A 12,239-nucleotide genomic window follows, 5' to 3' on the forward strand; every position below is an offset into this window, starting at 1 on the left:
AGAACTGGTGTAGATGCAGACACGACTTACTTGTGCCAGGCTCCTCACTTTCATCTATCCTGTCTGACCTCCCTTGGTCAACTCTTGTTCTTTTCCGACCCTGACGGTATTAGAGCATTCAAGGCCTAGGGAGTCTTTCATTTTCACGCCCTTTGTAGCCCTTGGCTTTCTTCGTCCGTTACTTCCTTTTTCGAAGTGACGGATCCGTAATATTTTTTCCTTCTTTTTTCTCTTTGTCTACCCCCTGTGGGTGGGGAATGTAGATGAAGAATAGTCCCATGTTATCACCTGTCTGTTGTAAAAGGAGACTAAAAGGGACAACCAAGGGATGATTGCATCAGAACCATGAAACTACTTTGGATTAGTTCCATGGATCGCCTTTACTTGCAAGTAGTAGCCACTCTGTTAGGTGCTCAATAGTTCTTAGCAGTAGAGCGGCGTTCACTGTGGGTTTCCAGTACCTGTGAATAGTACCACTAAATGCGGAACACCGCGGTCTTACATTACCCATGATTAGTACCATTAAGTGAGAAACACTACAGGTCTGGGCGTTGCCTGTGGTTAGTAACACAATATGAGTGACACCGTTGGTCTTCATTGCCTATGATTAGTACCCACTATATATGGAACACCACAGGAATACCGGCGCCCGTGATTAGTACACCTAGGTGAGGAACACTATGGATTTGCGTTGCCTATGAGATTTGCCATCATGTGAGAAATACCAGAGGTCTGCGTTACCTGTACGACGTATAATACTTGTGAGTAGTACTATAATGTTTAGAGTTTATGCTAACTTTGATTAGTACTGCAACTTGAGAAATACCATGCTTCTCCTTTACTAGCGATAAGTGCCATTATGAAGGACCGTTGACATGGATATTGAAGTCCATTAGCATCATCGATTCAGGATTGTGCTTTGGAAACAGTCCCTTGGTCCGTAATATTGTTTTTGGTGAGGTGAGGCACTGCGGGTTGGATCCACTGATTGTCATTCCTTCATTCTTCATCATCATCAGATGCAGACAGGAGTGTGGAGCTCTCCAGGACTATGGGAGACGGCTCAGGACATCTGACCTTGAAGTACTTACCTGTCTGTGTCTGCTTGCTCTGCTCTTTGCGAGTGAACCAGCCGGGTTGGAGGAGGACAGATTCTTCATGCTTACGATATTCTTGCTCAAGCAGTTGAAGAGCAGGAGAGGTGGTTGGGCTCCAGGTTTGACCTTCATGTACTGGAGAGGAGCACCATGTGGTCTGGTGCCCAAGCAAAGTTCAGTATACAGGAGTTGATGAGGAAGCATGGCCTAGTTCACCAAGAACTGCACAACTGGAGACATATGATACCTGTCCGACACATTTACAGGGAATATAGCAAAGGCTAGTAAATAAATAGGATAGAAATTAAATAAAAACCAACTTTATTTTCAATAACAACTGAATGCAGCATTTTGATTTTGTTTGCACCAATAAAGTACAGTATATTGCTCTCTTTAGTTCAAGCTTCAAGTGTTGCTAACCACAAGTTGGCTCCGACCTGCAGAGCACCCCTGTTGTAAAAAGAAAGTCAAAGCTCATCCTACTTGGCTAGAGCTACAAGTTATTGCTACTTGTGTCACACATTTGTACGCTTTGTGCTATAACTTACAGGCAGTCTTAACTTAGACTGTTCTACAAGGATCCTCTCCTATTTACAGCTGGAGACTCACATGAAAGAAACATTATGTTTACACGGAAGAAATAAATTTCAGTCTACATTACATACTCCGGCAATAAATCACACATTACTGCAACGTTCAAAATTGAGCAAAGCTTTCCCAGTTCAAATCTCTGTGTGTATAAACTTCAGTTTGGAAAGCAGCTGCAGTATTGCATTTTACATCAAGATACTGCCACGTGTTAGCTTTACACTGGAATCGTGATACACCTTGTGCAGGCCTAGGAGCCACTGCCAATCTACTACTGTCTTAAGGTTGAAAATGGAAAACAAAATTGTACCAATATAAATTGTGAATTAAATTTATAATAATCATATTGAATACTGTAGTACAAAAAATTAATTTTGTTCTTTAGAGATTTTAATTTTTCACTTGTGAGGTATTTGTAGACAAGTATATGAGAAGTTTATAATAAACTGAATGCAAATTATAATTATTATAATAATTATAGTATTTTGTTGTGTGACCTCCATAGAACAATACACATGCTTCCTATAGCAACGACAAAATAATAAAACAATATTCTGGTGTGTGTGAAGGTCTTCATTCTTAATAAAAATAATTTTTATTTTATGCTATCTTGATTTTACACCTTTAATGTGGAGTTTCAGTATACTTGTGTTGATTGCTGTGCAGCCATTAACTTCCCTAGGGAGGAAAGTCGACCCTTTCTTCGCCCCTCGGTTCCAAAAACTGAAGCTTTATAGAATTATTTCATTATTTTATTCATGATTTTGTGAGTATATTCAAAACAAAAAATGAGGATCAAGTACATTTTAGAAGGTAAAATTTTAGTGTCAGCATCAATTTTCTAAATTTATTAGAAAAAAATCTTTATAATTACTAATAAGCTTAGAGAAATATCAGAATGCATAATGTTCCTGAAACATGTATCAATGAATAAATCACTTTCTATTATTAAAAGTGTATTGACAAGGTAGACCCGACACAAACTATTATAAATAGTTTCTTTAATAGATTTAGACACGTCAATACAGGATCAAATCAAATACCTATTACTTTCGTTAACTTCTGAACAAAATATGTTTCTTATCCTCCTCAGTCTTGAATCTGTTTTTGCATTCAATGTACCTAAATAAACTATTAACAAAAAATGTTAGTATGTTTTGCTAGGTTGTTTTATTCAGAACTGAGAGCGTTGTACTGTGTGAGTGTGAATTTGTATTTCCCTTGCATTCAGTTTTTTCTTGCCTTTACTCGTTTATGGATGCTGCAGTCCTCCTAGGCCTGAACACGTTGTATTATCCATTCAAGATAAGAGTGTCACAGTATGAAAGCTAAAGACAGACGTTTTAAGTTCCCTGATGTAGCAGATCATCAGCAGGGTGAAGTCTGTCAACTCAACTCTTTGACACACTTGTTTCCTTTCGTTTTCAAACCACTTGCTGGACCAGGTAGACTTGTGTGAACGATCAACCAATTAGCAGCTTGGAGCAGTTTATAATGAAAATCGTGCATGCTATAGCTCTAATGCACAGTAATAATTATTTTTTTCAACAAACAATGTGTGTGGAGATGTCACACGATGGAAAATAACACAAATATTGAAGTTGGTTTGAACATCGTCATGTTCTGATGTCTGAATTGATCTTCACTGCAGTCAGTCTGGACCATTGTGTTTGTTGATGGTGACAGTAAAACATATAAAAAGTTTGAAACATCGACTGTTGGGAGGGAGTGGTCAAGAACAAAGGACCAACGGTGGTAGGTTGTTTTAAAGGTCAATTCACATTAAACTAGCAGCATAAATCTCACCATTTTCTATGGTGAATGAAACAAGCATTCAAGAGAATATTCAAAGTTTTTTTTTGCAGCAATTCTTAGTGGGAGTGACTGAATCAAGTGGAAGACACAGTGCTCTCATGTCACGAAATGCCGTGAGAGAGAAGTGTTCTGCCACTTCGATCCTCACCAGTGCTAACGTGGAACACAAAACTGATGCACAGGCACATGACAAAACATGACGAAACATGACAAGGCAGGCTGCAGCGTGTCCATGTGCATTCACTTCCCACTAAAAGCATTTCATTGACCACTCCCACCACAAGGACGTACGTAATGGGGACCTCGTCTGCCTTCTGGTACAAAAAAGAAATTAAGGCAAAAGGACATACTTTCATCTGATAAAAATATTGCATCATGCTGGAAGCACTGTCTTCACACCGAGTTCTTCTATGACTAGGTGATGCCAGCATCACTGTATAAAATTATATGTACACTCCCTTGTTCTTGAAGGAAAATTGGTGTCACTCACTGCAAAGTTCTGTTGTCTTGTCCTTTGTAAAACAAAAATTGTAATGCCGAGAAGTAAAGCATCAACTTCTCCAGTTTCTTCAGTGTACCAAGAACCAATCTCACCGAACTCTTTACAGTTCCAAATTCAATAAAAATGTAGTTGTTGAAGCACCACAAAGGTGATGAACAGGAAGGCTCTGTCTGGCCACGGCATTCTAGACCACACCAGTGGCCAACTCTAGTTCTTCTTTCTGTCCTGACCTGCACTAATGAGCTGTTCTCGCCTTATACAAGAGGACGGCAATGATTGTGCGAGTCGGATTGGGAGGGGCTGACATTAGTCACAGAGAAATCTCTCGTTAATACAGTATAAATTCTTAAAATTTTGAAGGTCAAAATAAAGGAAAGTATTGTGCAATTTTATACTAGGCCTAGAAATTCAATGTTTTTGCTGGTTGTCAAACATTCACATTTAGATGACAAGTGAGGTAACTGACTTCCGGCTAACAATTCTGTCTTCTGTACAGCTCTGAAAACTAATTGTTGTAACATACAGTTCGGTGTGTCACATTTCCCATCAGGGAAAACAACCAATTTGCTCACCAAAGTTTCTTGTTATTCTTATAAACTAAGAATAAACCGAGGGGAGGTGGGCAACAGAGGACCTGCCTCATCACTTGACTTCACCATGTGAAATTAAATATTTGGGGAGGGAGCAAGGAAATACTGGGTACCTCATTTCATTTTTACAAAGTATTACATCCTCCAAAGCAACGTGGATGGCCCCTGAAAGAAGCAACAGAGTTGACCAAGGAGTGTCAGTCATGCTGTCTTTGTTACGATGTTTAGTTTGGCAGCCCCAGAGTCTGTAATATACAGTAAAATACAACACAGGTGTGTATGTATAACACAGTATGTCTACAGATTTATTGTCTGATTCATTAGGTCTAATGACAGAAGGTCTTGGAAAGTCGGTCGAATTAGATTAAAATTACATCCAATACAGTTTGTCTAAAGTTGTTAAAGAAAAAGTATGCAATGCATTTCGACTCCTAGAATGTTCAAATAGAGAACACATATCTGTAACCGTGGTGTAAGGTACGTGGCTCAGTTTGAAATTTGAGCCTAGGGGAGTTGTTACGGTTCAATAAGTGGTAGACGCCTCGTGACCTGAGTCAGTGATGCGTGGAATCAAAAAGCATAGTCCAGCAGTGCATGTACAGAATTACAGGCTTACCAAATCTGTTAGGGTCATACAAAAAGTTACCTATGCACAAAACTATCAACAGTATAACATCGCAGGGTACGCTTCTCGTCCTTGCACTGTGCCACTTATTACAGAAGCGGACTGCTGCGTGTTGATGCCAAAGATGGCTGATGAGGCCCATCATGCCAATTGCCTATTCAACTTTCTGAAAAAAGGAATCCGCAAATATTAACAACAACATACTTTACACGATGAAATTTGCTTTCCCCTCTCGGGATATAAGAATTCTCGAAACACGATGATCCGGGGAGTATATTGTGAGGAACTGCATTCATTTTGTTTGAAAGGACTGTGAATACTACTGCTTAATTGACCAGGCATACGTCCAGTTTGGCGATCAGTATCAACTTAAATTACTCAATCATTAACCAGTGTTTTGCCCCAAAGTCGGTCAGAATATCACACTCTCAGTAGAAGTGACATGGTGTAACAGCTGAGCAGTAAGTGCTGCACTGGTTTGAGTAACCTGAATTATTTTGATTTAATGTTGGAGATGTAAGTTAACTGTTCGTTAGCCATTTGACTTGAAGGGGTATGTTATTGACCATGCAAAAACACCCTGGAACACTATTTCCAACAATCAGCCATCCTGTAGCTTGGAAAGCTACAAGAGGGCAGTAACATGTGTTCGACTTTCTGCAACACAGTTATCGTTCATACTTAGTTTGTTGTGTTTAATGGTTATACACAGCTGTTCATAAAGGAATTCTGATAAGATGATGTTACAATGTTCTTGAGGTGTTCAAATTGTCGGTAAGCAGAACAACTCGGCTCTGAAGAACATCCTACTGTGGTGTCATCTAGAGAAGTCTACAAAGAACAAGAGGCACTGGTGGTAATAAGAAGTTGACAAACAGTTACTTCACACTCTGTGTTTCTCAAGTTTAAGACTAGTCTCATCTCCTGCCTTTGGTTTGACACAAGTGATATTTTCTGTTGACAGCACTTGCATAATGCCCCTTTGTTATGAAACTGGTGTCCCATTGCTTTCCTTTCTGAGCTAGAAGTCCCAAGCCCACATCCAGTGGCAGCAATGAAAACGCAGCATGACTAAAGGCAGTGATGTATGTTATTCTGTAAAATATTTCAGTGTTTTTGAATAAATTCTTCAAAATGTTTAGCAAGAAAGGGAGGGATCTGCTTCAGTAAGCACAGCTGTTTTATGTTGAAAGGCTTCAATACACTTTCACCTGTTTGTTCATCGCCACCACAAGAAACTTGTCAGCATCATCTTCATCATTTAAAGGCAAGATTAAAATAAAAAAAGAATCACAGACTCGCAGTGAGATAGAAGCTGTTTTTGGATGATCCACTCATTTGACTGAATCATGTGTAACATAAAGCACCGCTCTACATGATGATCTTTATTTATATCAAACATGTGGAACTTTCACCCCATTTGTTCTTCCCGAGCTATCCCGAGGCTCTTCTTTCGTCTGAGTCCTACTGTAGCCTGTGGACAAGTAACAGTAGTTTATCACAAGACTTCAAACTACATGAGATGAGTCCTGTTCTGCTAACAACTGGAAATACAAAGCTGAATGTCAACAATGATACTTCATTCAGTGTCTCGATGGTTGACGCACCTCGCAAGCAATACGAGAACTCTCAGATGGACTCCATCTGCTCTGTCAGCTCCAGGATGGGACTCTCGCTGACGGGCTGCATGGGAGTGGTCTGCCATGGCAAGTAGGAACCAGATGCTGGGCCCTGCAACATATCAGACAAGAACTGTATCAAGCAGTTGTATTGCTGCACTTCGTATTCATAAAGTCGAGTAAAATTCAATAAAACCCGCATATTTATGTTTTAAGTCTCCGGCGCAGTTTTGTGAGAAATTATTTTAGACATCTTCCTTTCATTTTCAGTGTTTGATGGTAGTTTTAATTTCCATCACATGTAGTAGGGAAGAAATCAAGCAGCTGAAATAATCTAAGTATTTAGTTTTAACGATATTTCTATTAGAACTTGTTGAAATGTTTAGAACTGTAGTAGTTGCTTGCTTTTCTGTTGTGTAATGAAGAGCAGTTTTCATTTCCCTTGGCCTGCAGTGTGCGACAGGCCTGACACAGTCAATGACTGGAAAACAGGTTGTAGGGTTTTTTCCCAGTACTGTAGTGTAGTTTGATTAGAATATTGCCGTGTGATGCTAGGGTCTATTTCTCACCTTTAACTTCTATTTTTTTATTTAACAGAATTTTTTTTTTTTTTTTTTTCTGTAAAGAATGGCTAAGGAATCTAGGTGTCAGTGTGTGCAGCCATTCTCACAGAGGACACGAATGAAGGCAGGTATCCCTCGAACAATGTACAGGATACAAGAGGAAAGAAATTGAGGGCCAAGGAAAGAATTCATGACAGTGAATATTGAATTTTCACGACCGCATTGTAATCGAAACAGACTTTCAACGTATTAGGTCGTGTTACGTACAAGTAGTACGTGTTGAAGAGATGTTAAGTACAGAACAAAAATGGCCAGCCAGACACCAGTGGGATCCGAACCCACAACCTCCCGATTTCGCGTCGGTTGCTCTACCAATTAAGCTATGGTGGCCTAGGCCATCTTTGTTCTGTTTGAAAGGATCGGGAGAAAACCATATTCAGGGCTGCCGACAGTGGGATTCGAACCCACTAACCCCCGGATGCAAGCTCACAGCCGCGTGCCCCTAACCGCACAGCCAACTCACCCGGTAATCCTCTTCATCTGAGTCCATTGTCCTTGTTTGAAAATACTAGACACCACCTAAATGTATTACCACAAATTGATATAATGAACTACCTGTATATAGACAAAGAAAGTCAAGTTTATTAAGTGTGGACACAATGAAAGAGTATTCAACATGTTGATGTCACCAGTTAACATTTAACATGTTGTTAAATGTTAATCAGTGCAGACTGGCCTTTAGACGTTTCTGTGTCGGTGCGACATAAAGCAAACTGAAAACAAATCTCTGATTTCTGAACTACTGTATGTGAGGCGAGAACTTCATGTCAAGCAGAGCCATGAAGGGCCAAGGCAGCGATAAACTCGTACAAGATTCAACTCGCTCACATTATAGTCATGGTGTCGACTACAATTAATCATATCAGCCAGCGCTAGCAAAGTACATAATGCTAACAAGTGCATTATTTAAACAATCAATCTCTAAGTTAAGTACGACCCAATAGGAAGGATCATTTGTGTTTAACTCGTATGCTGCTAGTTTCGGCTATAAACTCAGAGAAACCACAAGGACATCAGCCATTATTTCTCCAATCCAGCGTGATACAATCGGCGAAATGCAGACCATGGATTTACATTATCTTAATACAGCGTGGTACATACCAGGTTTTTGTGGTAAAGAAAACACGTAATTTTCAAGGCAAATTCATTTTGTCATTTTGTATTTATTCTAAATATCGGCTTCTATACACTTCACCCATCTTTCAGGTAAGTTATGGATAGTATGCCGGAAAAACTGCTTGTATTTTGTGGCAAACCATTCTTCAAGCCATTTTCCAACTTCCTTGAAATTGCTGAAGTGCTGCTCTTTGATGATAATCAGACGACGCCAGGTTGCGGGAGTACGGTGGGTGCAGAAGGATGTCCCATCCAAGCGATTTCAAGGTGTCTTTCACTGGTTTTGCTGTGTGAGACGGCGCATTGCCGTGTAACAAAATTACTTTGCCACATCTCATTCCTGACATGTTTCGATCAATGCGTGATTTAAATTAATCATTTGTTGGCAATAGCGTTGTGCATTAATGGTTTTGCTGCTCTGGTCCCACCGGACACAGAGCATGGTCTTCTTGCCGAACCAGTTTGCCATTGGTGTTGAAGGATCGGCTTCGCCAGGTGACAGCCACGATTTTCTCCGCTTTGGGTTTTCAAAATAAATCCATTTTTCGTCACCCGTCACAATTCGGTACAGAAATGATTTTCTTTTGTGGCGATGATGCAGCATTTCACAAGTGACTTTGCGGTTTTCCATTTGCCGTTCATTCAAATTGTGTGGGACGCATTTACCAAGTTTATTGATGTTCCCCATTGCTCGTAAACATCTGCTGATTGTTTCTTGTGACAGATTTAATGCTTGTGCCAATTGCTATTGAGTTTGATTTGGGTCATCATCCAGTAATGCCTGCAATTGCTCGTCTTGTGGTCTACCAGAGCACGCACTGTCTTTCAAATTGAAATCACCACGTTTAAATTGTTGAAACCAGGTCTCTCGTGTTCCAATTGATGGCGCGTGTTCACTATACACTTGTACGAGCAAACGATGACTTTTCCTTTTGATTAAATAAGAAAAGCAACGAGTACAGCAAACATTCTTTTTCAGGCACAAACGTCGACATGATCACTGAAGGATACAACACAAACACTAGTGTTTGGTGGACTCAACTTGTGTGTGTTGGTAGGTTAATGTCAGACAACAAACTGCCATATGTGGCAAATTCATACGCTGCGTACTGTTCGCTGGCGCCATCTCTTAGTGACTTATGCAATACACCAGGTAATCATCAGCGGATGTCATATGTTATCAATTTAATTTCCGTACTGACAGTTGAACAACTACAGGGGGATCACCTTTATTGCCCATTTAGTTAAGATACTTGAGAGAGTAGGACTGATGAGGAAGAACAGTATGGTTTTATCAACGTTTGACCTGATCTTTATATTAAGACATCTGTCTGTTAGGTCATCAGCCCAGAGGCTGGTTGGATCCTCAAATAGCACCACCAAAGGCCATGCAGTTATAGGGAAACCACAAAAACTAATGGCAGAGCCCAAATGAGGCATACTAGGGAAGATGAGGAGTGAGGTAGTTTGCCATTGCTTTCCTCACTGGACCAGAAGGTGCCACTGCAGCACGACTGATCTTATGAGCAACACCTTTCATAACACTGTGCTCCACTCAACACCAGCAACTTCCATATTGTGACAGCCATGGATGAGACTGGGACTTTGCTCTGGCAATCACATATGGTGGGAGTTAACCAAGTGCAAGTGTTAGTAGTAGTGTAGGAAAAACAAAATGGTTAAAAACTGAAACTGGTCTCTGACAGGGAAGTGTACTATTCATCACAGTCATTGATGAAATTCATAAGAACATTAAACAGAGATTGGGAAGACAGGCAACAAAAGCCATGTTGTTTGCAGGTGATACAGTGATATGGGGTGAGGATGAAACGGAAGTGCAAAAACAAGTGCATGTATGGAATCAAGAGATAGAAAAATTTGGGATGAAAGTAAGCACAGAAAAAAGTAAAACAATGGCGATAACAAGGGAAAGTAAGGAAGGAAAGATAAAACCAAATGGTAACATTCTGGAAGTGGTTAAAAGTTTCAAGTACTTGGGAAGTGTGATCACAGATGGAAAGATAACCAAGGAAATTGGGAAAAGAATACAACAAGCAAACAGCTTCTACCCGAGTGTAAGGGGTGTTTTGTGATACCGAGATGTCCCGGAGAAATGTAAGAAAGTATTATATTCAACCTATTATGAACCTACGCAGCTGAACTACAACAAAACAAGAGGAGAGAAGAATACAGGCAGCGGAGATGAAATTCCTAACCGGTATCGAGGGGAAGACCAGAAAGGATAGAATTAGAAGTGAAGGGATAAGGAAAAGGACAGGAATCTTGAAACTTCAGGACATGATAGAAAGAAGAAAGCTAAAGTGGTATGGGCATATGCTGAGAATGGGAGAAGAGAGAGTGCCAAAGAAAGCTTTTTCAGAGAAGTTAACTGAAAAGAGACCCTGAAAGAAGTGGACAGATTCAGTGTGGAAGTGCATAGAGAAGAGGGGAGGAAAACCAGAAGGTAGGCTTTTTGCGGATGATGTTATTTATTATTCTATGCTATACAAGTTACAAGATTGTGACCAACTGCAACATGACCTCGATAATGTTGTGAGATGGACAGCAGGCAATGGTATGTTGATAAACGGGGTTAAAAGTCAGGTTGTCAGTTTCACAGACAGGAAAAGTCCTCTCAGTTTTAATTACTGCATTGATGGGGTGAAAGTTCCCTTTGGGGATCATTGTAAGTATCTAGGTGTTAATATAAGAAAAGATCTTCATTGAGGTAATCACACAAATGGGATTGTAAATAAAGGGTACAGATCTCTGCACATGGTTATGAGGGTGATTAGGGGTTGTAGTAAGGATGTAAAGGAGAGGGCATATAAATCTCTGGTAAGACCCCAACTAGAGTATGGTTCCAGTGTATGTCACCCTCACCAGGATTACGTGATTCAAGAACTGGAAAAAATCCAAAGAAAAGCAGCTCGATTTGTTCTGGGTGATTTCCGACAAAAGAGTAGCGTTACAAAAATGTTGCAAAGTCTGGGCTGGGAAGAATTGGGAGAAAGAAGACGAGCTGCTCAACTAAGTGGTATATAAGCAAATTATCACAAAATAATGTATTCTATTGTACCACCTATTCAATACATGCCACGTGCTACGTGGGTGAAATTTACAAAATACTATGTACACTTCTTAGGAACATGTTTCGCCCCTTTTTAAGGGCATCATCAGCCTGTAGGTAACCTTAACGTCAAAAGTCCGAATCATTAACCAATCATACAAGGAATACACTGAAAATATGTTACACTTTAAAATCATCTTAAATTAACATGCTACAATTATAATATAGAAAAATGTATATTACAGAGAGTTAAGAATAAAATAGTGTCTGTACTCATGGGAAATAAATTTAAAAAATGTAAATGAAAACTAAGAATATTTTAACGAAGATGATGACTTTGCAGATCTTGGGCTGGTTCCGCAAACTAGGTGTTAGGCCCCTAGTTTCGTATACGACTTGCGCTTGGGCTGGTTCCGAGCTGTCAGCGGGGAGATGGCCTGGAATGACATTCGTAGACGAATAAGTTTGAGTGGCGTCTTTAAAAGTAGGAAAGATCACAATATGCAGGTAAAGTTGGAATTCAAGAGTACAAATTGGGGCAAATATTCATTTATAGGAAGGGTGGTTAGGGATTGGAATAACTTACCAAGGGAG

At 39.9% G+C, this 12,239-nt stretch overlaps 1 protein-coding gene across 3 annotated transcripts in view; it reads right to left on the reverse strand.

Moving 5' to 3' along the window:
- Positions 1-1,411: 1,411 nt before the first annotated feature.
- Positions 1,412-12,239, reverse strand: part of LOC136883239 (serine/threonine-protein kinase SIK2) — a 566,180-nt gene continuing 555,352 nt past the window's right edge. For 2 of the 3 annotated variants that reach the window (XM_067155444.2, XM_067155442.2), the window contains one exon: positions 1,412-6,948. In XM_067155444.2, coding sequence (XP_067011545.1) covers positions 6,847-6,948 — 102 coding nt within the window. In that variant the 3' untranslated portion in view covers positions 1,412-6,846. Of the gene's footprint in view, positions 6,949-11,692; positions 12,083-12,239 lie in introns of those variants that run through there. The other variant, XM_067155443.2, reaches the window with a different exon arrangement.

This window comes from Anabrus simplex, chromosome 11, assembly GCF_040414725.1.
Source record: "Anabrus simplex isolate iqAnaSimp1 chromosome 11, ASM4041472v1, whole genome shotgun sequence".
Lineage (NCBI taxonomy): Eukaryota > Metazoa > Arthropoda > Insecta > Orthoptera > Tettigoniidae > Anabrus > Anabrus simplex.